Here is a 27577-nt window from a genome sequence, read left to right on the forward strand (position 1 = left end):
GGGGGTACAGTGTGGCCAGTGCCCTGGCTGAGTCTGGACTCCCGCATGGCCCCAACCACAGCCCGTTTGGTACTGTACTTTGTTCTAGATTCGTCAGCTTTGCGTCCCCAGCAGCACAACGGGCTCCATGAGCATGGGAGTCAGGCCCGCCGCCAGGTCGCCTTCCTGTACAGACCCGTCCCGCCCCGTCCCGGGGCACAGCAAGCAGCCGCGGAGTCCCAAGAGCAGGGCTTCCAGCCTGCAGCCCGCTCCGCCCTGGGGCTGAACCGCGCGTCACACCAGTTTCCGGGGATCGTTCGGAGTAAATGAAAGGCTCAGTGTTCGATCAGAGTTAGTGACAGCACACGGACTAGGGGGATCAAGGGTGTGGGGGCTCCCCTTCGTGCCCGGGTGCTTCACTGCAGATGGGCTGCGCTTCTCACCACACGCAGGCCCGCACGCCCCCGTCCTCTGAGGCCGCGTTCTGAAAGGCACGGGGCTGTGTGGCCAACACACTCGTGTGTGTCCAACATGCTTGGTGCCCGTGCAGGCTGTGTCTATCCTTGCCCCCGGTCGCGGACGGCCGCCTGGACCGCACACATTACCCACACCTGCGGGGCCGGTGGGGCGGGGCCGCGCGTCCTAGCCCCGCCCCCGCCCAGGCTCCTGCGCGGCGGCACCGGAGGAGCCCGGACCCCAGCCACCCGGCTCCCGTTTCCGCCCGGGCCGCCCGCGCGCAGGACCAGCTTCCGGCCGGCGGTTCGCGCGCGTCGCAAGGCTTCCGGCGGGGTTCGCGGGAGCATGGGGAAGGTGCGGGGCCTGCGGGCCCGCGTGCACCAGGCGGCGGTGAGGCCCGCGGGGCAGGCTCCGTCCGACCCCGCGCCTCCGGCGCGGGAGGCGGCCCCGGCGCAGGCGGCGGCCGGCGGGGTCGGCGCGAAGGTGAGTGGCGGGGCGGTGGGCGTCCCCGGGCGTGGGGGCCGCCCCCGGGAGTGGGGGCCGCGCGGCGTCAGGGAGGCTGGCAGCGGGGCAGCGAGCGGGAGAGAGGCCCGCTCCATGTGTGCGCGCGTCCGTCCGTCCGTCCCTCCTCCTCCCGGGGCCGCGCTCCGCCTGCTGCTTTCGGGTTCGGTGGGGGTGCGGCCGGGACCCCGGGACCGGGGCTTCGCGCCCTTTCTCCCGGTGCGCGCTGCGGGTGAGCCGGGGGCTGGCGAGCGGACCGCACCGCGCGGGTCGGGGGGGCGGGGGCACGAGCCCTGCGCACGTGGACGCCGGGTGTAGTAGTAAGTGCTTGGTCGGCCACGACTTTACGACTTCCGGACGGCCCTAACCCTGTTTGCTGCTGAGAAATGACCCGGCACGCTCAGCTGCCGATGGAGGAGCTGCTGCTTTAACACGGGGTCTGGCACCGGCGCCCTGGTTTTCATGGAAACTCTTCAAATGTCATTTGCGTGTCGTAGAATTGGCTCGTTTGAAGTGGACAATTCAGTGGGCATTTTTTAGTGTATTCGCAGAGGATTGCAGTCGTCACTACAAATTTCAGAACATTTTCGTCATCCCAGAGAGACACCCTACCCTGGCCCGAGGAGGTGGCCCCTAGTCTTCCTGGCTCGTTAGTACCTCTGCCCTACAGAAGCTGGGGTGAGAGGAGAGATTGCTGTTCCCAGCCCTCCCCGCCTGAGGTGGAGCTTCTGCTCAGCAGGTGGGGGCGAGTTGGGGGAAGGGAGCCTCATCCTCTGGCTCACCTTCTTGGACTGGAGCCCGTGGCACATGGTGGAGGGGTCGCTGGCCGCTGGGGCAGAGGAGTAGAGCTCCCAAGGGAGTTTCTGTAAGGAGGGGTTGGAGAACAGGGCATAGCTCCTAAGCCATAGGTCTTTAGTTCGTGATGAGATTTAGCTAAATGGTTGCTGGCAGATCGTCTGCCGCACCCCTCTCCTGCCCATCTGAGCAGGGTCTCCCTGCAGCCCTGGCTCTCCATGCCTGGGCTGGCCAGACCAGGTGCGATTCCCCCTGCGGGTAGAATCCTGCTGGATTCGGGACTGCAGCCAGGTTAGAAGGAAACAGCCCACAGAGAATAAGCATCGGCATTGGAATTAGATGCTGTGAGGGCCAAAAGTTGGATTACCAGATGCAGACTGTGGAGTAGGGATGTCTGGACTGTAGAAGAGAAGGAAGCAGAAGAAAACCTTGAGGAGAGACGAAGATTACAGTTGCTGCACCCTGACACGGAATAGGCAGTGACACAGGCCACTGGTTTCTCGTCACATAATGACATTGCACACCTCAAAAGACACCGCAGCCTCGTAATGTCAATACCTGTTATAGTAGGTTCCAGAAGTTTGAAGCAACGAGGTGTGAAGCGCCACTGTGGACAGTGTCTGAATGGCCACGTGAAAAGAGGTGAGGATTGGCTGTGTGCACACCGCTTTGGGCGGCCTGGGTCTGCACACTGCCCCTGGTCTCCTGTGGCTCCTCCTTGGTAGGAGGGCTCAGCTGGGGAGGCCTTCCCTGCTTGGTCCTCCCAGCTGCCTCCCAGGCTCCAGCACTGCCCCCTGTGAATTTTCTGATGTCTCTTGCTGACTGACTTTCCCTCCCACCCTGGGAGCTTCCGAGGAGCGTGGGCTTCTTGTTCAGGTGCTCTGTGCGAGCTCTGGGTTGCAGGCACTCAGGCTGGTTTCTGCTCACCGCAGTCCTGTCTCGGTCTGTGACTCCCCTGGGGGTTGATGCTGCAGTCCCTCCAGGGTCCCTGTCCTGGAGCTTGGACATGTCATGAGCCACATGGGCCTGGGAGGTGGGCTCTGGCTCAGCACAGTGTGATTGGCAGTGACTGGGAGGGTTTTGGAGTCTCACTGTGGTATGAGTGTGGGTCGGAGGCAGGCCTGGGGAGAGACTGCTGAGGTGGGACAGTGCTGTGGGAAGAAGATGGTGCAGGTTCAAGGGGGAAATCTGGTTCCTGTCACAGTGCTTCTGAATGTTCATAACCACTACCCATCCTGAGTCTGGGCTAAGGTGGGCCTCACACCAGGAGCAAAGCATGTTTGGCGGTTTGAGGCGGGCGGGCGGGAGTGCTGCCTTAGGTTCCCAGGGCCCTGGGCTCAGCTCTGGGTAGGCGGGGGTTACCTCCCCTGGCTCTCCATGGAGGAGCTGGCCCAGCCTGGCTCATCGAGAGGCCCTGCCGGGGTCTCTCCCCGCTCCGTGACCAGCCTCGCGTTGTACTCTGGAGCCACAGAGAAATCTTATATCTTCTTTCCTTTTTAGGAATGGGCTTTCATGAACACTGACGTTTTTGCCGGAACTAAGATAGACCCCGGAGTCTTGGTGCAGAAGCTGGACCCGGACACGAGGAGTGTGGCTTCCATTAGGAGAGGTGAGAATGCGTGGCTAAGGTCCGTGTGTTCACAGCTCTGGCCCCAGGCCGGGTTTAACATACTCATGTGTGGGCCAGGGTGAGTTTCAGCTAACTTGTACGTGTTTCAAAGGTTTTTTGTCCAATGGAAAAATTTTAAGGTGTACTAAAGTAGAAAAGGATGTAAAGATATCCCTTGTACCCATCACCCTCTTTCAACACACACTGGATTATTTTGAAGCAAACAGTGTTTTACTCGTAAATTCTTTTAATAGGTATTCATGGGGCTCTTAAAACATAAATGTGCAATACCGCTGTCACACCTAAATCAGTCAGTCGTTGTCCTTATCATCATATAAGCACGGGGTGCTTACATTGTCGTGGTCACCTAAAAATTTCTTTGCAGAAATCAGCGTGCACACGAGGCCACCGGTCCTCGCAGCTCCTGCCCCACTTTTTCCTTCATGTCTTATGATGTGGCGCAGGTCATTTTTCCCAGTGTACTTCCTGCATTTGGGACTTTGCTGCTTGTTTCTCTGACAGGCTGCTGCTGGTCACCAGCACTTGTGTGCGGTGGGCTCTGGCCTGGGCAGGGCACGCCACCGCTGTCCCCGCTGCCACTACCGCCGCCTGGAGAGAGGCCTCTCTGTGGTCCCCGGAGCTGTGCACTCACAGTTGGCAGCCTGTGAGCCTGTGCAGGGCAGGGCCGTATGGTCTGTAAGCCAGCTCTGCCTTTCAGTCTTGGAAGTTGTAAGTAGCTGCCTTCTAGCCGTGCTGCTGTAACCACTGATCTCTGTGGCCCCGTGGAACTCTGTCCAATCGAAGTGTTCTCTTGTTGGGTAATTATATGGCTTCCTGGTTTTTAATATCATTCCAGGTTTACATCTCCTGTTTGTAAGCCGTTCTTAAGGTTGTAAGTTGTAATTATTTCACAGCTGTGGTTGATATCAAGCCCTTTGTTTGGGGTTATGCTGTTTACACCTCGCTTTGGGGGTTTTATTGTTTCGCAGGGGAGATGTGCCCATCCCCATCTCCTTGCGCTTCTTAGTACATTGAAATCTGTAGCGGGAGCCCGCCCCTGGGTTCTTGGCCAGGAGCCTGCTAAGTAAACTAACAGAAGACAGGCAAACTAGAGAAAAACAGTGTATCTTCTGGGAGAAGCCTCTTTGAGCGGAAACTCCAAGGGGCAGTTGGAACTGAGGCTTCTGTGGGTCTTAGCATAGAAGGTGAATTCTGTAGGCTCCCAAGGGCTCAGACAGGTGAATCTCAGGGGACTTGGGGGGGGGGGGGGGAGGTCCGCTGGCACAGGTGCATCTAGGTGTTGATTTCCCATCGTCTTCACGGTCCGAAGACGTCCGCCGACAGGGACCCAGGCAGTCATTGTCAGAATTTTCTGCTTTAGTCAGATGAGGGAAGCCGTGGGAGGGCTGCCTTCCGCATCTGTTGATCCCGTTTGCCTCCAGCTCCAAGGAATCCTCGTGGAGGCCAGAGTGGCACGTTCTGGGGGAGCACGTTCTCGTCCCTCGCAGACCCTCCTGCTGACTGTTTCTGAGGATGCACGCCGCACAGCAGATTGCAGCTCGGTCTGTGTGCTGCCCTGGTGTGGGCCCCTGTGCCCCCGCAGGGACCGGGGGGCCGGGGCGGGGCTGTGCCTGGAGGCCACAGGCGCTCAGGCTTCTGTGTTGACCAGCGTGATCCAGCGGTTCTCTGTGTGTTCACCGTTCTCTTCTGGTCTGTCTATGCAGACGGTTTTTACCACTTTCCTCAGCCTTGGATGAGAGCTGTCTGATTGTACAGGTTAGCTCTTCTAGAGTTTTTAAATCGCCTACCAAGTTACTCCTTCAGAGAGCTGACAGATGCTGTCTTCCGACAGTGTCCCCCTCCTGCGTGCCACCTGTGGCCTCTCCCTGGCCCGCCTGCCTTCCTGGCGGCTGTGAGGCTGGTTGCCTTCTGCCCGTGGGATGGGCTCTCGTACTGGTCTGGCCCTGGTCTGGCTCCGCACAGGCTGAGCCCTCTGCAGGGTGGGCGGGCAGCCAGGCGGGAGATGGGACTGCTTGGCGCGTGCTCCCATGGTCGTCCTTCCAAGAGAGCCTCAGATCTGCCGCTGAGCAGCTGGCGCCGTGCGGCCCAAGGCAGCGGGGGCGCGCAGCCCGGAATGACTGAGCCCAGCCAGACCTGTTGCTGCGGTGATGGGCGCCGGGCACTTGTGCCCTCCCTCCAGGGGCGTGGTGGAGGTAGTATCGTGTGGCTTTTGTTCCTGTAGCTGCTGACAGACAGCTCTCAGTAACAGTCGTGTCCGTGGAAGTGCACACAGGTTCCCACTTACCTGAGAGGGTGGGCCTGGCAGGCTAGAGCTCGGCTGGGCTCTCCATGGGCACTGGGGTCCCTGGTCCTGAGCCTGCCTCTGGCCTGCCTGTAGTGGGGTCCCGGTGAGGGGCTGGCTTCAGGTGAGGACCCAGGGCAAAGAGCGGAGAAGCTGTCTATGCTGCAGTGTCCCCGAACGGTTCGGTGGGAGTGGAGGGGACAGAGCCTTCGTGTGCAGTTGTAGGTCCGGCATTGGACCACTGGTGATACACAGTGTTGGCTGTTGGGTTTTGGAGTGTGTGTTGAACTTCGGCTGTCTGGCAAGCGTGACATCTGCTGGGCGGGTGTGCCCCGTGGCCTGCCTGGAAGTTGCCTGGAGCTCCTCTCTCCATGGTGGCCAGGCAGTGCTCCCATGTCTGGGAGGGGCCGGCATACTTTGTCCCCCTTCACAATGATGGCACAGGAGGAGAAGTGATGGTGTCGGGGCCGGACCCTCCCTTCGCTGAGCTCAGAGAGATGTGGCCCCACCTGGGACTGGGAGTGACAGTGGGGCCTCCCTCTGGCACTGTTCCCTGCAGGGCATGGTCCCAGTCACCTCTCCCCTCACTCCTTCCCTCCCCTTTCCATCTCTCCTGCGCAGAGAGAGCCGCTGAGGCTGTGTGCCCCTCCTTAGGGTGGTCCCCAGCCAGCACCGGGATCACGGGAACCCCACCCAGACCTGCTGGACCTTGTTTCCACCCCCTCCAGTGGTCTCTGATGCTGCCCTATCAGGATACTGGCCAGGAGCCTAGTGGGTCCTGTTTGGCGGCTAGAGGAGCACAGAAGCCTCTCCCGTCTTTTCTCGGGTCCAGCTCGGTCCTCTCGGTTCTTAGCTCTGCGTGAGCATGTCCTTCCTGGTCTGACTGGGTGCTCTGAGCCACGGCAGTCCTGCGGGAGCCCCGGGAGTGGTAGCGCCTCGCAGCCTCAGCTGGCCTGCAGCGGATCGGGGGCCTTGCGCTCGGGTCTCTGCCGAGGGGCCAGAACTCAGTCACCTCTTGCCTTCGAATGGAGTACCAGGGCTTTTTAGATAATTCCAGACCACCACAGAAAGCATGACCACCCAGAAGGAGCAAGACGTTACTTCCTAGCAAAGGGAACAGTGAAAGTCTGGGTGATGTGAGCCTGAACTGCCAAGGAGAGGTGGGGAGAAGGAGGGGAGGGGAAAGGAAGGAAGGTGCTAGGGTGTGTTTATGGGATGGGCAGTCAGAAGGGGTCACAAGAAGAGGGAGGAGAAGCTTAGTGAGAAAAAGCTTAGGAGAAAAGTATGTTTCACTCTTCAGGTCCTGGAGCCCAGGGCACAGCACACAGGCCACACAGGTGGGGGCGCCAGGGAGGGGGTTAGGAGGCCGAAGACGGGAATTGCCTAGTCTGGAGTGGGGGGGGGGTGTCTCTCCTCAGCCAGGAAGGTGTATTTTTAGGATGTCCAAAGTCATAACATACAGAAAATTAAACAATATTTACAGAATGAGAGGGCCTGGACTCTGGGGTGTGGAGCTCAGCGCTCGGGAGAACCGAGAGGGCCCCGGGGAGAGGCCTGGGTCCTGGGGACCCTGAAATGGGCAGGTAGCCTGGGGCCGAGCTGCTGGTGGGTAGGAGTGTGTGCTCAGGAGCCTCACGCGCTGGCAGCTTTCGGGCAGGGCGCTGGGTCTGCTCTGGGCCTCGGTGGTACGTCTGTGGAAGGGAAGCGGTAATACTGTTTGCCTTTGGGGTTTGGCCAGTTTTTGCTGAAGGTAGTTAGTAGATACGAGTGTCTGACAGGGTGCTTGATTTTGTCAGTGCCCAGCTGGTGCTGCTGAAGCCACAGCCCCTTCCCTGCCGGCCTGACGTGTCCAGACAGCTCCGGTGGCGGGGTTTTGGCCTCCCTGACGCCGTGCCGCCCTCTTTGCCAGCAGCTCTTCCGTCTTGGCCTGCATCACCTTGTCCCCCGACCTGCCGGTGCCCTGGATCCTACAGGGGGACGACACGCTTTGTGGCTCCCTCCCCAGGTTTGAGTGGCAGCTGGTGGCCTGAGGCAGCTGCGGGTCCTGTGGAAGGTGGCTTCTGAGGACTCAGCTGCTGCTCAGTCACCTGCTGGGCCAGGAAGGTGGGGGTGCCTGTCGGCCTGGATTAGCGCAGACTCGTCCCTCCAGAGTCCTTGCCCTGGGCCGAGTCACAGGTAGAACTGCTGCCTGCCTCCGGGTGGGGGGGCTCGGCCTGTTGTACGTCCCACCGTGTGCACGTGTGTGGCTCCCCTGGTGTGGACTAGTGCTCACACCCAAGGGGCCTCTTTGACCTTGTGGATGCTTTGCTGGTGGCATCTTCCCTGAGTTTGTACGTAGACCTTTGGGAATCCTGCTGGCCTGTGAGCCAAGTCTGTGCCTCCTGGGGCCCACCTTCTGATTCCAGGCAGGGATGCTGAGCTCCCCGTGGGGCGCCCGCTGGACTCTGCGGTGGGCTGTGGGGCTGCTGCAGTGCTGTGGCTCCGTCTCCCACCCTGGGGGCAGGAGGCTGTGGTGGGGAGCCAGAGGTCACCCCCAGTTCCTGCTGCAGATGGCCCCCCACCCCTGGCAGCAGAGCTCGGCTTTGCCCGTAGGGTCAGGGTCCATGGGCTCATGGACTTGTATGTGACGAGGCTTCGAAGCTCTGCTGTATCCGTCTTTGAGGGCATACGGCCGGGCCAGAGGATCTAGCCCCTGCGTCCTTCCCCTGCGCAGCACACCGCCCTGCAGTTCTCTTTCTAGTTCTGCATTCTTCCGTGCTGGAAGGTTGCAGGTAACAAGCCTAGTCTGTTGTCACATAAGCACCTCAGGGTGTTGGACCAGTGCTCCCGTGGCCTGGGCAGGCAGCGCTGGCCCCAGGACTCAAGCCCAGAGAGGCAGACACCCAAGGGCAGGCCTGGAAGAGGACACACTGGATGGCCAGCACGCTGGGTGGTATGGAGGCTGCCAGGAGGTACTGTGGGGGCTGACTAGGCTGTGGCGGAGAGGGTAGGGAGGTGGCGACGGTGAGCAGGCCAGACCAGCCTCCAGGCTGCAGGGACCCCAGGAGCAGAGCATGTGGGCCCCGCCCTCTGGTCTCCTGGCTCCAGGCTGCAGGGCTGTGACCTTGGCTCTGTCTGGAGCAGGTGCAGGCATGCAGTCTGTTCAGCAGAGGGCGGCAAAGCTGCGTCTCCTGTGCAGCCGAGCCTGGATTTGGAGAGGCTGGTCCTGCCTCCAGGAGGGGAGCTCCTGTGCACGGATTCCGGTGGCTTTCTGGGGCTCGTCTTCAGGGATTTTGTAAAGCCCTCCCTTCAAAGACTTTTCACCCCTTTCTGTCCAGCTGTGAAGTAGGGGCCAGACCAGACCCACCCAGAAGGTTTTCATTACTTATCCCCATGCCACCCTGAGTGTGCAGTGAGCAAGGAGAGGGGATTACTGCTCTGTGGGCCAGGCGGGGGGCCTTGCTGGTAGCTGCCTGGGGCCTGCTTTGGCCGAGAGGCTGTTGGATTCCCCCGTGGCCTTCTGGCCCTCTCGAAGAGGAAAAGCCCAGAGCTCTGTGGTGGGCGGTGGTGTTATCAGGTCTGGGAGCCAGAGGGCCTTCCTGTTTCCTTGTTGCTGTGCGTGGTTTCTGCCCGTTGGAGGCGGCTGCGTCTCCTGTGACTCCAGGCTGCTGGCTGTGAGCCCCTCTGCTGTCGCCTGGGCATTTACTTGGTTCCTCGCCATGGGTGTAGGCCCTGGGAGGGAGCACCTCTGCCCAGTCCCAGGGAGGGGCACCTACTGCCTCGGGGGGTGACTTGCAGGGCCCGAAGTTCTGTTCATCTGACCAAGCAGAGGGTTGGAAGGCAGGGTCTTCGGCTCTGGGCCTGCTGGCAGCTGCGGGTCCACCGAGCTGGAATGCTGATGGCACCTGGCCCCACGGTCACGTGGTGCTGGGGCAGGAAGGGGCCTGCTGTCGGGCTGCTCGCGCTTTGGTCTGCCTCCAGCCCATTATTTTAACAACAGGAAGCAGGGAAGGGCAAGGTTAAGGAAGCAGCCTGGAAGGGCCCTGCTTGGATGGTTTGGAGAGGGTAGGGGTGTGAGGCTGTGGGGCACGGGGCCTGCATCCTACTCCCTCTGTCATCAGGGCTTTGGGTAAGAGGAATATGGGAGTCCTTGGTCCTGTGTTTGAATTCCCCTTCCTCCGCAGTTTGAGACAAGCCAAAGCCACTTCGTTTCCAAGACCCACTTCCAGCCTCTAGACGGGCTGTTCGTGGGAGGTGAAGCCTGAGAGGACCTGGCTGAGGCCCAGGGGCGCTGCAGCCCGGCCATGCGAGGACTTGCGTGCACAGTCTGTGCTGAGAGGGATGAGGTGTGGAGCCGGGAGCACAGCGGCACCCCAGCACCCCAGAGTGGCCGCAGCTTGCCGTCCGCCCATCGAGCTCTTGTGCTTGCGGGGGGCATGCCTGTGTTAGGCTGAGCAGCCGGAGCCTCTGTGCCCGTCCCAGCAGCCCTGAGCGTGGTGTGGGGGCTGAAATCCATGCTGGAGCAGGCCTGGTGGCTTTAGGACGTGTCTTTGCCTGGGTTGAAGCAGGGTAGGTGTGGTGTGGTGAATGTCTGCCTAACAGCCGCGCCTGTGGGCCTGAGCCCAGGGGTGCCACGGGCAGGGTCCGGCCAGTCGCTGGGTGTACCCCTCCGGCAGGGACCTCCCTGCCCAGTTCCAGGCCCTCTCTTGGGTGCCCCTCTCTGAGAGCCCCAGCCCAAACCCTGTCCCCATGCTGTTGCCCAGCCCTGGTGACCCAAATGCCAGCAGGGCTACAACAGCCCACATTGGGGGTGGGGGAGAGATGGGACATGCCCAGCACACCCGGGGTTCCCAGAGTCAGTGTGGAGGCACCACCCATCACCACCACTCTCACCGGGTCCAGGGCCTCAACGAGGGCCACAGCCCCTTTGAGCACGGGGCCCCTCCTTCTTCCCATCAGGGGTCCCTGGCTTGGCTCAGAGTAGACTCGGGAGTCAGTGTCTACCTGTGTCCACCCTCAGGAGAGTGAAGGGGACCATCGGGGTGAGCCAGGCAGCCCCCCCCGCAGGACTAAGGTCCAAGGTCCTGCCAGTCAATGGAAAAGAGGACCAGGATTGGGACTGGAAGGACCGTACCCCACTCTACAGCCAGGCCACTGGGGTTCCACACTGCCGGGCGTTGGTGGGCCTGTTGGCGAGGCCCCAGGTCTAGGTCTGGATCAGGCTCAAACCCTGGGAGTGCTCGTGTTTGTGCTCTTAGATAGCTCTGGGCGTCTGTCGCGCCCCGACCTGCGCCCGAGCCGCCTCCTGCCACAGTGGGCAGTGGCTGGCGTGAGGACACTCCTGTAGTCGGATGTTCTGTCACTTCCTTGGGGACCTGGGAGGCCGAGCTCTTCTGCTCCTTTTAGCCTGGCACTCTCATGAGTGACGTGCTGTGGACATGCTGCAGTGGGGTGGGTGCGCTCTGGCTCCCGGCCGGTCTCTGCTGTCGGGGGCTGTCTTCATCTCGTCAGCTGTCTGTGGTGCTGCTGCGTTTGTCCCAGGGCGTGCACGCTTCAGTGACCCCCTGTGCTGTGTTGGCAGGCAGTCAGGAGCCAGCCTGCTCAGTTACGTCCTGCCCACCGTTTTCTCACTGGCGGCCTGAGGCTTTCTGCAATTGGCTCCCTCCCCTGCAAGAGAGCCGCTGGAAGGCCCTGTGAGGTCGTTCTTGTAGAGCTCTGATCGCAGAGCACGGCCCAGGCAGGTGACAGGGAGGCTCATGGCCACTCTGTCCTCTGTCCTGGAGCTTGTGACGGCAGCACCCTCCCTGGCAGCATGGCAGCCTCGTGTTCATCTGGTTCAAGTAGCTTGTTGGATTTGACCGTCTTAGGAATGGCTGACACATGCACGGGGGAGAACATGCAGCCATTCGGGGGGCCAGCGTCTTGCTGCAGTGGACCTTTCCACGCACAGGAGATGGGGAGCATGGAGAGTCGGCGGGGAGCAGATCTGGGCTCGCTCTGGAACCTGGGGGGAGCAGGAGGGGCCAGGCTGTGGAAGAAGCCCTTTCGCCCTGTGCTCTGCGAGATCCTGGCTCCATGAAGCTGAGCTGATGCCTGAATGGGTGCCCTGAATCCTCCACCCTACACGACCAGGCTGAGTCCTGGCGGAGGCTCGCGAGTTAGGGACTGGCCTTCCTCTGAAACTGCTTTTGTGAAAGGGAACACTTCGTAATTGGAAAGGCATGTGTGCTTATAGAAAAGACAAAGCCTCCTTCTGCACCCAGACACCACTGTCCCTGCATGGGATTTTGTGTTTGTGACCCGGCTCTGCCCACAGACTGACCTGGTCAGAACGATGCCACCTGCCCCGTTTGAGGGAGTGGCCGGCGGGCCCCTAGGCCGAGCCCGCCTCGCTGTCCTTCGTGCACACGGGCCCCTCCTCACGTGGCCGGCTGGATAGAGCCGCTGGCCCTGTCTGGGGGAATGTCCATCCGGGACTAGCTCTGGCTGCCTCCTGCAGGGCTTGCGGAATGCCTGTCTGCTTCTGTGCACACCGAGCAGGAGGTCTTCAGGGCCGCGCGGAGCGGGGGCGGCCCGGTGTGGACGGTGGTGTGCCGCCTCAGTCCTGGAGCTCCTCCGCCAGCAGAGTTGGGTCTGGTCGTGGGCAGGTCCTCGGGTCTCCTTTGCCACCAGATACCACCTGAGAGCCTTCTCTCCTCTCCTGCCGCTCCAGAGCCTGCCTTCCAAGGGGGGACGCTGTCTTTCCAGCGCCGCCCACCAGCAGCGGCCTTTGGACCCGATGGGGCATGTGGGGTTATGTGGCCGTTTGGGGGTCATTCCTTTGTGAGGGCGACTGCTCCTTGGGCACAAGTGTCATATGCTGGAGAAGACGGGGTGGGAGGTGCTGTCTGAGCGCGTGGCTCACTCTTTCTAAACCCGGCACTCCGGACTTGGCGGCAAGGAGCTATTTCAGGCTCTCGATGCTTGTGGAGCCTGGCAGCAGCACCCCGCCGAGGCTGCTCCTGTCGCTCATGTCCCCGGTGGCTGAGAGGGGGCTGGAGGCCTGTGCATGTGGTCTCTGTCCGTCCACGTCGTCCGGCCCTGTCGGGGCTTGGTGCCCGCGGCCGTGGCAGCCTCCTCCCTCGGGCGCCTGCAAGCTGTGGGTTTTCCAAAGGCCACTTCAAGATACTCAGGCGGAATCTGTGAGGTTGGGGCCCTCTGGGCCTCTTGTAGACGAAGGGTCCTCACGTCCCTCCTGCTCAGAGGGAGGCACTGTCCAGTGAAAGCGGTGTGACCACTGAACCTGAGTGCCGCCTCTGCTTGCCCGTCTGCCTGTGACTCCCCCCTGTGCTGCGGGCTTGGTGCTCCCGGTAGGGGAGGGGTGTGGCCTGTCTGACAAGGAGCCTAGAGCAGGGCCTGGCCTTGCCCCCTGTGCGATCGTCCTGGGCGCCTCGTAGATTGTGGAGAGGAGGGGACACCCCCAGAGCGTGTTGAGTACATGCTGCTTGGGGGGGCCCTTGGGGCACCTTGCCCAGCATCCCCTTTCTCCCCGGCAGACGTTGAGGCCCCCAGCCCCCGCCGGAGGGAGGCTGCGCGTGGCTGGAGCCTGTCAGGGGGAGGCGCTGCCTGCAGGCTTCCTTCCCCGAGAGAGGAGCCCACGAGGATGAGCTGTTCGCCTCCGTCCTTAGAGCCAGTGTGCTGCTTGCTGCCTGTGGCGCTTGCTTATCTGGAGGGTTCCCCCACCTGCTCTCTCCTGACAGTGGCCTGCGGAATGTGCTGGAGGTGGGACGAGGGGCCGTGGGAGGGGCAGACGGGTTCCTCGTGTCCTTCTGGGGAGGGGCCCAGGCGCCTGCAGGACAGTCTGCCCCGAGGGGAGCCCCCAGGAGCCCCTCCCGTCTGCCCGTGGGTGCTGCTCTCGTCCCTCCTCCCGTCAGTCTGTCGGGTGGGCAGGGCCACCTCTGAAGGAGGACAGCTCTGCGGCTGCAGAACCAAACCCACGGGCGGCCCCGTCAGCCTTCAGCTCTGACAGCTGTGCCAGTGACCACGTCACCATGTGTCTTTATGTTAGAAGTTGGTCCTGAGGGTTTCGAGTCTGTCCTTTTGACATATGCAACAGTTTGGGACATATGGGAGTTCATCATGGGAGAGGTTTTCATCAACAGAAAGGGTGCTTTAACAGGAAAATTGGGTGGGTGTGTTTTTGAGAATATGTTGGTGTGGCCTTTTTGGTTAATAGTCTTGTCACTTTTCTTCCCAGACATTGTCTCTGTTGAGGGAAATTTGTTCCCCGGGTGTTTTTTTTTTTATATCTTTGTTTTTTTTAAAAATTTCTAAATGGCCGTCTTCTTGCAGCATGCGGTGTAAATAAACAGAAAAACGAAGGGAGCAGAGTCTGGCTGCGCCGTCTATAGGTGACACCTGACTCAGGCTTGCCACGGTGGGGAGCGCAGGCACTCCTTGTTCTGGCTGCATCGCCGGCCGCCGGGTGCCGGCCATGCTTTCCCTCCTGGAGAGCCCACAGCGCTCACCCAGCCGTGCCTCCGAGGGCTAGCTGCCCTTCCTTGAGCTGGCGTCACACCACTGCCCTCTCGTTAGCAGGGCACAGACGGGTGTGGAGACTCTGCGCTGGTGCAGCTGTGCCCACTGCAGGCTTCTCCGTGCCCACCGTCTGCACACGTGGCTGGCCCTGGCCCCGTGCTTCCCCGTGCTGGGCGTGGTTGCCCATCAGCACACGGTGACCTCGCTCCTCTGCAAGGCTGTTGGGGTTTGTCGTATGATGGGACCTACGCTGCAGGGCACGCTGTGTCCGCCCATCTTTGTGGATGCTAGTAATACCTCTAGATGGAAATGTAGCGGTGGAATTGCCGAGTCAGGTGTGCAGACATTAAAAAAATCCGTAGGTGGTCTTGGGAGCTAGATGGCCCCGTTGGCCCCAGGTTTGCGTCCCAAGTCCCCACTTGTGGCCCAGGGTATTAGTACATGCCTCTGACTGGGGGCCAACACAAGAAGCCCATAAAACAACAGAAGTCAGTAGATGCTGCCTGATCGCCTTCTAGAGACGCCGCTCGGTGGGAGCTCCTCCTGAGGTGGGAGTCGGCCTCTGGTCTGAGCTGACTGGTGCGCGCTTAGGTCTCTGCTAACGTCAGGAGCGAACGGTGGGGGCAGGTTTGTGAAATGTGCGCTTCCTCGGAAGTTCCATTAGCCACGTTCCTCTGTAAGCAGCCCATTTCTGTGTCTTTCCTATTCCTGTATTTCTTATAATCAATCCTATTGCTTGAGAAGAGCTTTTTACATAGGAAGGAAGCAGCCTGTTTTGTTATCTGCAGGTATATCTATCAGTAATGCCTTTTGAGTTTGTTCGCATAACTTTTTCACTATAGTTCTTAACTTGTATGTAGTTGAATTGATGTTTTCTTTGTGTTTTGTGACTCATTTGTGTGTTTTTTGTAGTTGTAGTACTTTCCTGGTTTTGTTGTTTATCTATTTCATGCATCCCAATGCACCTTATTTTGATGCACAGAGGGACGGGAAGGATTCCTGCTTTGTTCCCCCAATGTGTCTTTGGTAGCATGTACTGAGAAGTCGAGGTTGAGCGACAGTGTCCTGGGATGCCTTGTCACGCCAGCCTGCTCCTGAAGCTGCTTCGAGACCTGCAGCTTCCGCCTCCTGTTACCTGTGCTGGTTTTTGCACATATTTGTTGATGGAAGGAGAATAGGTTCTTGATGTCATTTATGGAAAAGCTAATTATGTATTGATTCTTCTTCCAGTTCCGTTAGGACGTACGTCCTGTGATCACGTGTAAGGCGTCACCCCTGTCCTGTTGTTGGCATGCCCTGCCCGGGCAGCAGACTGCATCGGAGGCCGGCCGCCGGGGCACAGGTGCAGTGCTGGGCAGGCTGCGGCGGGCCTCCCGCTGAGCTTTATTTACTCCAGTCTGGAACCTCGTGAAGACGTGCCGCAGCGGCATTCCCCGTACACAGACGAGAAGACTGTTGTGTCTCCCGCTGAAGATCCAGAGCTCGCTGTCTTGCTGTAGGAAGCTGCGTCTTCCCGTCAGCTTTTCTTGTCAGGGCAGCCTCTGCCCGACTTTGTGCCCGTCCTTTCTCCCCGGGATGCCCAGGGCAGCTTGGGTCTGTAGCTGAGGTCACCGCCCTGGGGCTGTGGAGGTGCCTCAGGCGGGCTGGAGGGTGGGGCCCGGAAGGAGGGTGGGACATGGGCACAGCAGGGGGTGGGAAGCCACCCTTCCTCCTGTGCTCAGTGTGGTCAGTGGGTTGGTTGTTCTAAGTGTGGTTTTTAGATTCTGGAGAATTTTTCTGATCCTTACGGTGAGAATCCATGGCTCGCTGGGTCACGTGGACACCCAGGCTTGGCCAGGCCTAGCCTAGACTTGGCATTCCTGGCACCTGCCCTGAGTTCGGGTTGGGCACTCGGGTTGGGATGGGTCGCTTTTGAGTGCTCAGCTGCTGTCACTTTGTCGCTTGTCAGAAATGCTGGACACCTCTTGTTCCCTTCCGCCAGGGCGGCGGGGCTATCCTGTTGACCCGGGGTTCTGGAGGTAAGGGCACACCCAGGACAGGGGCCTGGGAGGGACTAGGACCCAGGCTTGTATGCGGTACTTGTCAACCTCCTGCTTGGGGCCAGAGAGGCCAACGTCACCCCACCCGCCCGGTTTTCTGAGGCTGGTGTTTCTGCTGTTGTGGGTCACGCAGAGCTATACCGAGGTGGTGACGGGAGACTCGGTGTGCTTCCCTTGTTGTGAGTGTCAGAACGGGGACAGCCCATGCTGACCCTGCGTGTGGGTCTGTTGGCCTTGGTGCGCGAGGTGCCCGTGGCGCTGTCTTCGCGGGTTCTGGGCAGGTTCTGCCTCCGTGTCTCCATGTGTGCCGTGGCACAGCTGCCTGCACGGCACCAGGAGGGACAGGGCCTGTGGGACCAGCACCCTCTGACCCCTGTGACCACAGGAGGGAAGCCCGCAAGGTGGGGTGGGAATAACTGAGTTGCAGCAGAATTCGGGGGGCACTCTGGGGCTGCATCTAAAGTGGGGGTTCCCGGGGAGGGCACGAACTAGTGCCCCTGCGGCTGGCCCCTGTGGCAGAGGCCCCGTTGACATGCTGCTGCAGAGAAACCACAGTTGGCCAGTGCTGTGGGGATTCCGTCCACCCGGGACAGGTGTCCTCGCTTGGGCTCATGAGGATGGTCTGTCGGGGGCTGAGTCTAGGGGGTCCCGAGTGGGGCCGTGGTAGGGGCTTGGCACTAGGCCTGGACAGGCCACCTCCGTGTCCCCCTGAGCATCTCCTGACCCATCTCAGCCCATTCTCATGGGGTGTGTCCACACGAGGGCCCTGGCGCCAGTGCTGTGGGTGGGTCCCCTTTCACAGGTGCTGGCTCAGGATACCTGGGGTACTCTGGTGAGCAGGCACCAGCCCAGCAAGGGGCCTGGGGGCCGAGGTCACGAAAGGGTGCATCGGAGGTGTGCTGTCGACGGCCGGGGTTGGAGTGGATGCGGCTGGAGGTGCTCGAGGGTTCTTTGTGGTCTTCCCTCTCTCGCATGTGCGTGAAAATCTCTGCTAGAAAGGCTGCCGTGGAGCCTTCCCCTGCCAGGATCTGTGTTTCTCTTTCTACAGCGCTGAGAGATGGCCTCCGGGGCTGCTCCTGTTCTGGGTCTGACCCCGTGCAGGGACAGCAGGGGGCACCTGGGCAGCTGCCTTGCCTCGCTCAGCCTCAGGCTCTGGCTGCCTGACCATCCTGACACCCCCATATACCTTTCTCTGAAGCCCCTGCTTACATGGCTTGTCCGGAGGGTCTGGCCACCTGGCCCACTGGCCACCACGCCCCTCCTGCCGTCTTATCTGTCTCATTCGAGGCTGTAGCCTCAGTGCAGAGCAAGGGCTTTGCCTAGTCCTTGGGGGTTTGGGCTTTTGGAACCCTCCAGATGCCCTGGGGGCACCCAGCAGGGACAGACACTGAGGTGAGCAGGGCTTGTGGTGCCCATGCTCGTTCCTGCCACTCATGCCTGGCGTGGGCAGCGTCTGTTTGCCGCCTGCCACCTGCGGGGCTGGTGCTTCTGGGCAGCTTCTGGGGGACCTCACTCTCCAGGTGCTCGGCTGTCTCAAATGCAGCCCCTTCTGTCCACCCTCTCGCACCCTCTCCCATTCTGAGCAGCTGAGGGTGACTAGAAAGTCGCACAACACTTCTGCTCTCTGGGGGCAGAGGAGGAGGTCAGGGCCGTAAGGAGGAAAGTAGGTCAGCTCCAATGTGTCTGGAAGTTTCAACCCAAGGCCACAGCGTGCAGGGTCTTACTCTTGGAGAAGGGATTAAATCCTCCTGGGAGTCCCAGGTTACAGGGTTTTATGCACGTTCCTTGGGTGAAGAGTCTAGTTTAACAGGCACACCTCCTTTCTCTTGATGGAACTTGTGTCCGCTCTGTGTGTAGACATCATGGATGTGCTGTGCGAGCCGGGAAGATCGGCATGAAATAGAAACTGGGAGATGAGCTGTCTCGGAGCCTGTGCTCTGGGTGGGGTATGCCCTGGGCTTAGGCCGCTTTATCTCTGGGGAAACCAGCTAAGGCCAAGGAAGTGGAGCCAGCCTGGAGACCGCTCTGTTTTCAGAGCAAACTGGAGGCAGAGACACCGTCTGCAGCGTCGGGCGTCTCCTGGCCCAGCGCCCTCCCAGCCTGCACTCCCACATGCCACAGCCCTGACGTGGGGCAGACAGCACTCAGACCACTCCGTCTTTGTGCTCCCAGAGCTGGCAGCGACGCTTTGCTCCCTGCCCCCAGGTCAGGCAGGGGACACCTGTGTGTTTCGCCTGTGGCAGCTCTCAGGATGTGAGGTAGCCCCTCTTCTCCCCGGCTGGAAGAATTCCAAAGGGGTGACGCTCTCTCAGGGTTTGTGTCCTAAGTTTATAGATCATGCCCAAGTTACCCTGCTGTCTGTCCCGCCCGTTCACCCTTGAATGCAGAGGCTGGAGAGGCTCAGTGATGGTGAGAGGTCTCTCCTTTCGTGGGTGTCCCGCTGCTCAGGTGTCATTCCGGCCCCGTCCTGACGTCCTGCCCTTGCACAAGGAAGGGCCTGGACGGGGGGAGGCCCAGTGCGGTCTGATGCGCCAGCAGGCCCTGCCTGAGCGTCCTTGGGGCTGTAGATGGCTTCTGCTGACGCAGGATGACGGGCTTTTCCAGCTGGGAGTCGGCGTGTGGTCAGCGACGTCGGGTTTAGTGCTACCAGTCTGTGTGCCTGCTGGGCGCTGGGCCTCCTCCGTCCTGCCCCCGTTGCATCCGCCTGCCGAGGAGAGGAGCCCCGTGTCCCACAGCCAGGGCCCTGTGCGATTTCTGAGCACTCCCAGATGCTCCACCTATGCCCACGTAGTTCGGGCTTTACTTCAGGGCTTGGGTCTCCATTTCCCTTCCAGGGCGGCTGGTGGAGTTCCGGAGGGCCCGGCCCGAGGCCGCCGTGCGTGGAGGCCCGCTAGGCTCAGCTCTCACGCTCCTTTCCAGTCGGGTCCCTAGCCGTTCCCGTGACCTCAGGGGGTTCCGGCCCCCTCTGACGTGGGACTAGTTTGTGGGGTCACTGACAGAAAGGTGCCCGGTGCGCCTCAAGGTCAGCAGGTTTCTTCAGGTGGTTCGTGAATGAGTGTTACGGCTGTGCCCCTTTCCTTCGTGGGTGATGGGCGACGCCGTGTCGGTGCCTGGTAACTCTGCAGTCTGCACGGGGACTGGGCGGGCAGGGCCGCCTGGCCTGCTGCGTGGCCGATGGCGGAAGCACGGGGCTTTGCCTTATTCCTGAGAAGATGGATGTGGGGCGTCAGCTCGGGCGGCCGGAACAGACCCCACGCCTGTATCCCTCACGGTCTGGAGGCTGGGCATCTGCGGTCAGGATGCTGGCAGGCTTGGTTCCTCCTGAGGCCTCTTCCTGGGTATGTAGACGGCCGTCGTCCCCACGTCCTCACGTCGTCGTCCCCGTGCACGTCTGTGTTCTGATCCCTTAGGAGGACACCAGTCATGGGGCCACCCTGGTGACCTCATTAGAGACCATGTCTTCAAACACAGTTGCGTTCTGAGGGCTGGTGGTTAGGACTCGAGCATGTGCATTTGGGGGACACAGTGTAGTCCCTAAAGTGGGGGGTGAGGGCATACCACGGGGGTGAGGGCAGGCTTATGAGGGAGGGGAGGCCACCCACCCCTGAGCTGGAGGGAGCAGGGAGGTTGGTGGGAGGGTCAGCTGGTGGCCTGTGTGCTGATGACGGAGGTGTTCTGGGGACAGAGGAGAGGGCATGTTTTGCACTCTTTGCCCTGACCATGGGATGGCGAGGTCAGGGACACGTTGGGGACAGGTTCCCATGCTGGCAGGCGAGGGCGGACGGCTGGCCCCCCACAGAAGGCACCGTGTGATGAGAAGTGGGTTTTTCTTACTGCCTTGGTAGAATCGGTGACAAGATCTGGGACCATCTCTTGCTTCGACTGGACTCACCTGAGACTCTTGGCTTTGGGTGGCGCCTGTGCAGAGAAACTGCAAACAGGTGGGGACCGTGAGCCTCAGTACAGGGCGCCAGGTCCCGGGCTCGGGGGCATGGATCTTTCCCCTTGGTGCCGCCAGGCTTCTACCCAGCCGGAGAGCGTGAGCTTCCTCGTGAGTCGTGTGGGATCTCTGGGCTGCCTGGTCACGCCGCAGCCTGTCCTGGAGGTCATCCTGGGTCACAGTGTCCCCGGGCAGCCCCACAGGAAGTGCTCAGGGATCCCGTCTGACACTAGGCCACTGTGCACAGTTCCTGGCTCCTCCCGGTGGGCACGGAGCACCCCGCTCACCCCCATGTGTTCTCTGTCCTCAGGTGCGGAGGCCAGGGCTGTTCTCCCCAAGAAGGAGAAGCTGAAGCTGCGGCGGGAGCGGTGGCTGCAGAGTAAGTTCACGCCCCCGTCCCCGTGGGCCCCGTCCTCCACGCCCCCATCCCCGGCGGCCCTGTCCCCACGGCCCCTGCCTCCCCCACAGTTGGTGGATGGCCTGGGGCAGCGCCCTCTTCCTCCCCAAGCGCCTCGCTCTGGGCTCCTCGTGTGCAGGTGACAGTGCTGTCACGAGGGTTCTCCAGCAGAACCGTCTGGGATGCACGGGGTGTGGCGGGGCCCTGCTCCTTCTTTCCGAGGCCCTGTCTGGGGGGGCTTCGTCCAGGGCTTCCTAAGGGCGCCTCACCGCACCCGGTGCCTCGCTCCCTGGAGTTAGTTTTCATCATGCTGAGTACGCACGGGTGGCTTTCTGAGGATTTTCCTGTGAGCCCTGCTTTGCAATATTTTTCTTACTGTTCTCATTTTAGTGTGATTCTGCTCCCTTTTATTTTTATTTATTTATTTATAGTATTTTTTGGTTCTCTTGACTTTTTAAAATGAATTTGTAACGTCCTTTATGTTCTCTATGGTTAAAATTATTTTTTTTATTTTGTTTTAAACAAGGTTTTATTTTATTTTTTATTTTTATTTTTTTTAAAGATTATTTATTTATTTATTTGACAGAGACAGAGACAGCCAGTGAGAGAGGGAACACAAGCAGGGGGAGTGGGAGAGGAAGAAGCAGGCTCACAGAGGAGGAGCCTGACGTGGGGCTCGAACCCGGAATGCCGGGATCACGCCCTGAGCCGAAGGCAGATGCCTTAACCGCTGTGCCACCCAGGCGCCCCTTAAACAAGGTTTTAAAGAAAGTGTACATTTTTAATTTTCTAGAGAAAATTGTCAACTTCTTCCACAATTTTTTCTGTTTTGAACCTTTTTGGGTGTTTCTTACGAAGTGACTCATCGTGTGGTTTCTTTCCCACAGTCCCCGCGTGGGGTTGTGCGGCATGCTGTCTGTAAGCTAGACGTCGAGAAGCAGACAGACTGGCCGCTGGGGCCCTGTGCGTCCCTGCGCTACCGTGTGCCGTGGTACTTAAAACTCCCTCCGTGCTGGTTGGTCTTTTGTGGTCTCTCCTTGAGCCCTGCGTGGCCACTCCTGTTTTCCCACGAAAGCATCTACTCTGATCGGATCTCCACCCTCATTGGCTCCTAGCCTCTCATCATTGATACCGTTTGTCCTTTATTTGCGTCCCTTTCTTGAATTTCTCATTATTTTGTCTCTTCCATTCCAGGAATTAAGCCTTGTATTTACTTGTCAATTCTACTTTCCTGTGCCCTAAATTACTAGTTTCTGTTTTTCTAATACCCTGTTCTTGCTTTCTTTAGGTTCGAGTTACTTGGCTCATTGTGTTTACGGTTTTGGTTGGGACTGGAGGGCTGTGTGAGCTGCACCGCCCCTCGGGCTTCATCTCGTCTTGTATCATGGGAAGTTTCATACGGAGAAGCAGGGAGAACGTGACAGTGAACAGCCTGATTCCCACATCGAGATTTGACGTGGACACTGTTCTTGACCACATCTGTTCCTCTGTCCATTCCCGTCTGTCTGCCACCCTGTGTTCTGTCCACACTCTGCCGAGCGAGCGGCAGGCATCCAGACACTTTCATCCCAGTGAGCGCGCTACAGTCCAGCATCTGCTGACGGTTTCATTTTTATTTTGAGTAAAACCGGCCTATGATGAAGTGCCAGTCTGAGTGCATTCAGGGATTTGTGACCAGAGTCCCTGTGAGAGACGGGGCCGCACCAGCACTGAGAAGCCCCCTGCGCTTCCCGCTGGGCCCCACTCTCCATGACCCTGGACGTGACCACTGTCTCATCCTTTCAGAGTCACAGATTTTATTGCTGTCGACGTTCTAGAAGTGGAACCCTGTAGGACGCATTCGCTTTGTGTCTGGGTCTCTGCTTCACATGATGTTCCGGAGAGTCCGCTCTGCTGTGGCTCCGGGCCTTCTCTCCCTGAGAAGGATTTATCTGGAGATACTGTTTGCTGCCCCCTGTCTTATTGATGGACACCTGGTCTGTCTTTCCCTTTTTAGCTACTGTGAGAAAGTCTGCTGTGAACATTCAGGTCTTTTTGTGGAGTGTGTTGTCATTTCTCTTGGAGGAATAGTTGGGAATGGAACGCTGGGTCATAGGGCAGGTGTATGTTTAGTTTTATAAGCAAGTGCCAGACGTGTCTCTAGAGTGGTCGTGCATTCCCACTGCCACCAGCCACAGCTCTGCAGGGTGTCGGCAGCTCCTCGTGGCCTCCGCTCTCAGCCACCCCCGAGCACTGCGTGTGCGCCCCAGCCGGGTGTGCTTTCGTGGGGCCCCATGCCCTCTGCTACTCACACTGCAGGAAGGGTTCTGACGTCCTAGAGGCCAGCCCTGCGTCAAGGGCTTGCTTGCAGATTTTCCTCCAGACCATGACTTGCCTGTTCATTTTCTTAACAGTTTGTTTTTGATGAACAGGAGTTAACTTTGAGGCATCTGATTTATCTTTTTTTTAATACGGTTATTTTGTGTACGTGTGTGTTGTTGAGGAAACACTGTGCAACCCGAAGTCCTCGAGATGCTGTTCGGCTATTCTGAGAACTCTGCGGGTAGGTTGGTTAGGGTTCTGACGCTAAGGTGTGTTTGGCAGCCTGCGGTCCTGAGGCTCTTTCCGCCTCAGCGTGGGTGTTCGGTCCCTGGCACTGTTTGTTAACGGACTCTTCTTTCCTCGTGTGATTGTTTCCGTGTCTCTGTGAGACGTCGCACGGCCTCCAGAGCGTGGCTGTGTTGGGGCGTCTTCTGTTGGCTGACGCAGCTTGTGCCTTCACAAGTACGGGGCAGCGTGGGGAGGTCGTGGGTCACATAGCGGACGCCCTCCCCCTCGGTTCTTCTGTGTGATGCCCAGGGCCTTGGCGTTTCCATGTAGATCTTACCGTGGGCACGCGGACTTCTTAAAACCCGCTCCACCAGCAGCGCCTTGGTGGACTTAGGACCGCAGTTGCCTTGAGTGGGTGGATCAGTTTGGGAAAACTGCCGTGTTAACAATATTGAATCTTCAAGTCCACGAATGTGCTATATTCCTCCATTTATGTGGATTTTCTTTAACTTCTGTGGTCGGTGTTGTATAGTTTTCAGAGGAGAGGTCTTACACAGGTCTTGCTTTGTTAAGCTTATTACTAGTAGTTTCAGAGTTGTTGGAGTTGTTATAAATGGGATTCTCGAACGCTGCATTTTCTTTTTTTTTTTAAACAAAGTGCAGAACAGTGTTTCGACTTTTTTTTTTTTTTAAGATTTTATTTATTTATTCAACAGAGATAGAGACAGCCAGCGAGCGAGGGAACACAAGCAGGGGGAGTGGGAGAGGAAGAAGCAGGCGCACAGCGGAGGAGCCCGATGTGGGGCTCGATCCCATAACGCCGGGATCACGCCCTGAGCCGAAGGCAGATGCTTAACTGCTGTGCCACCCAGGCGCCCCAAACGCTGCGTTTTCTAGTGTTCTTTCTAGTGCTCTAGTATGTAAAAGATGGATTTTTTAGGCACATCCTTTGACGGTGCTAAAATCACGTATTCTGATAGTTATTCTGTAGCTTCCTGACAACGTTCTACATAAAAAATCATGCCACCTAAAATGGATACAGTTTCATCTTCCTCTCCAAACCTCACGTTTTCATGTCTTCTCATCGTACGGCAGGGGCTGGAGCCTCTGTTGGGCGGTGATGGAAGACGGGTGTGAACTGTTCCCAGTCCGGGGCTGGGAATTGGGGGCCAGGGGTTGGGACCCAGCCGCACTGGTACACGGGGAAGGTGCCGTCATATGCTCTCTGCTTCAGGCCCGGTTTCTAAGGAACTTCCCTTAGGCTTCTCATCCATGGGCACATGTGGGCAGGGAGGTAAGGAGAGTGACAGGGGCACATGCCTTGCCTCCTCCTCCTGGATTGTGTCAGCAGGATGTGGACTGGCCTTCAGGGAGCCCAGCCCTTAAGAGTCTCCCACGGTCAGCATCCCTGTAGCCAATGAGTTGGTTTTTGGAGGTTCAATTAGGATATGGAATGCTTTCTTGATTACACCTCAAGCTAGTTTTCAACTAAGCCATTTAGAATGACAGAGTGTCATCCTTGGGAACCTTCCAGAGCCAGCGGAGGGGGAGTGGTAGAGGCAGGAGGAGCCCCCTGCCCCCAAATGCTCAGAATGCACTGCCCTAGACCATACAGTTGGTAGAATGGACCTTCCCTTGCCCCCGCTTGCTTACAAGTGGGCTGGCTATGAGATTCTCCCCCGGGGAGTAACATCGGTGTGTGGTCTGTCTCGTTCCAGCACCCCAGGAAGGGTTTACCTGGAGAGAAGTCAATGAAGGGGGCGATTTCCAGCCCAGGTACAAAGATTGGCAGGGAGGCCCCCTACCTCTACCTGGCCTGGGGGGTAGAAGGGAGGATTCATTGCCAGAAGAAGGCGTAGCAGGGTCCGGGTGTCAGAGGGCACTCCAGGCGGGCATCTCCCTCGCCCTGCACCCCTGTCTCTGGCTAGAAGGCATGGGAACGGCTCTGCGACAGAAAGGGGAGACTGGGAGGGGCCCGGGGTGATGTCAGTGTGGTTGTCCTCTGCGGAGCGTGGCCGGCCCCGAGCCCTGAAGCCCAGTGGCACAGAACTACATCCCCCCCCTTTTTTTAAAGATTTTATTTATTTATTTATTTGACAGACAGCCAGCGAGAGAGGGAACACAAGCAGGGGGAGTGGGAGAGGAAGAAGCAGGCTCCCAGCAGAGGAGCCTGATAAGGGGCTCGATCCCAGAACGTCGGGATCACGCCCTGAGCCGAAGGCAGACGCTTAACGACTGCGCCAGCTGGGTGCCCCAGAACTACACCCCTTTAAATTCACTGTTCGCACCCCCCCCCCCAAGCCCCCAGGCTGGAATGAAGGGCACCCAGATCTGAGGACGCGTTATTGTTTCAGTCCCACGTAAAGAAGTTATAAACCTGTTCAGGTGAGACGACAGAGCTGAAGACCCGTTGCCCAGCGAGCTGCCGATGGGAGCAGGCGCTGGCGGCCTGGGCGGTATCAGACCTGCAGACCTTTCTCCATCCTCTTGGGGTGGAGCTTTAGAAGCGCCTGGTGTGCGTGCACGCCTGTGTTTTGTGGCTTTTGACTCTTACTTGTTATATTCGTGGTGTTTACTTCTTAGTTTTTAGGGTGGGAGGAAGGGACCCACCTGTCCCCAGAAGGATTGCCAGTGTGTCGGAGCCTGCCCTTCGCACCTGCCCCGGGACGCTGCCCTGCTGGGATTTCTGTCACTTCCTGGTGTGCTTCAGCGTCCAATAGGCCCACTTCCTTGTTCTCTTTAAACGTGTTCTGACTACTTTGTACATTTAGTCTTTTTTTCAAAGTAAGACTTGTAATTAGCTTCACAGGTTCGGTTGAAAATCCTGTTGAAGTTGGAGGCTGTGTGAGCTTTGTGGGTTCTCACAGTCGCCAGCCCAGCACCGCCCACCCTCCTTGGGCATGGAGCTGGCCACAAGGGATTGGTGTGGGGTCTTGTGATGTTTTGCTAGAGAACGTGCTGTTCCTGGTGGATAATCTCGTCACATTAAGGAATCGGTCTCCATTCACAGCCGTATTGTCATTTTATGGTGAGCGGATAGTGAATTCTATCATGTTCCATTTGGCACTTCTTGCAGCAATGGTGGATGGCCTTTGTGTTTAAACAGACCCCCGTGGGGCATCTGGCAGATGTCTGCGTGTGAACTGGCCTTGCGTGCCTCAGTCACACTCCAGCTAGGTGCCCGTGTTAGTAATTTCGAGCACTTCCAGCATGGATTTGCGGACATCGGGAGGCTGCGTGCGTCTGTCCCCCGGGAGCCTGGGCATGTGCTTTGCTGCCCTTGGTCCCGCTGCTGGTCTGTCGGCCATGGAAGGGGCAGTGGGCTCAGAGCACCCGCTCTGGCCTTTGCCTCCCTCCCAGGATGCGCAGCTCTCGGGGAAGAGGCACCTGGTTTGAGGAGATGCTCAGTAAATTGTTTATCTTCTTCCCGGCAGAGGGAAGGGACTGACTGAATTGTCCCCTTGTAAGTCCTAACAGTCCGGAGCCTTGAGGGGTTGCTCCGTGCACGAGGAGCTGACTGACGAGTGGAGCCGTCCTTGTCCCCTTGAGCTCCACTCCTCGGGGTGAGGGGGCAGCCTCACTCCCCAGGGGCCCTCTGGGACTCTCTTAGGGGCCATGGTTGGGGCAGTGTGGGTGTCCCTGACTTTGGGCCAGGTAAGGTGGGCTTTCAGAGCTTGCCCTGGGCAGCCGAGGGCTTTGGGGTGGGCGGCCGTGGCCCAGCACTACAGGCTTGTCGAGCGGCTCTTGCTTCTGGAAGCCTTCCTTGGTGCTTCTCTCTGCTAGGTGAATAGTTGCAGTTTCCGGAAATTCCTCTCTTGAGAAAGCCTGTTGGTCACCGCGTACGACTCTCCCTTCATGTGTGCTTCCCGGGGCTCCGTGTGGACCCAGCCCCTCCATACCCGTCGCTGGGCTGTCGAGTCTGTCCTCAGTGTGGGGTTCCCCTCCTGGTCTGCCCTGTGCCTGGTGGTCACGGCCCTTCTGAGGGGTGACGGGCGGCTGCAGCATTCCGAAGGACCCGGTCCCGTACCTGACACGTGCTGGCTGCTGACTGACGCTCCTCTGGCTGTGAGTCCTCTGGCTGTGTGCTAGGAAGGCGGCTTTCGCGGCCTTTCGAGCTGTGCTGCTGTGTGTGGCTGGCTGTCTCTAGCAGGGTCAGACGGGGCTCAGGTGTGGTCTTCCCACAGCTGCTGTCCTGTCCCAGCTTTTCAGGGAGAGACCTGGCACAGAGCGAATGAACAAACCCGAGGGCGCCGCGCCCGCGCGTCTTTCACGTGCAACAGGCCCTGGGCCTCCCCGCTGTCCCCCTGGGTAAGAGCTGTACTCAAACCGCCGAGCGGGCCTTGCCCACCAGCCACGTTGGAAATACCACATTTGAGTACGTATTTTATTAGCGGTTGTGAAGTAAAAACATTTCTAAGTGAAAGTCGAATCCCCAGGCTTCAGGGCGCCTGGGTGGCTCAGAGAGAGCCTCAGCACCTGCAGCTCCTTCTTGGCATTCCGAGGTGAGGCTGCCGGCCTGCCTCCCAGGTTCCCG

General features: G+C 59.1%; 1 protein-coding gene across 2 annotated transcripts in view; it reads left to right on the top strand.

Annotated features, from left to right (window-relative positions):
• Positions 1 to 727: 727 nt before the first annotated feature.
• Positions 728 to 27577, top strand: part of SLX9 (SLX9 ribosome biogenesis factor) — a 37590-nt gene continuing 10740 nt past the window's right edge. The window contains exons 1-3 of one of the 2 annotated variants that reach the window (XM_045776906.2): positions 728 to 918; positions 3232 to 3340; positions 20428 to 20496. In XM_045776906.2, the coding sequence (XP_045632862.1) occupies positions 781 to 918; positions 3232 to 3340; positions 20428 to 20496 (316 nt within the window). In that variant the 5' untranslated portion in view covers positions 728 to 780. The remainder of the gene's footprint in view (positions 919 to 3231; positions 3341 to 20427; positions 20497 to 27577) is intronic. The other variant, XM_045776905.2, reaches the window with a different exon arrangement.

This window comes from Ursus americanus, chromosome 4, assembly GCF_024610735.1.
Source record: "Ursus americanus isolate L20-20 chromosome 4, mUrsAme1.1.p, whole genome shotgun sequence".
Taxonomy (NCBI): domain Eukaryota; kingdom Metazoa; phylum Chordata; class Mammalia; order Carnivora; family Ursidae; genus Ursus; species Ursus americanus.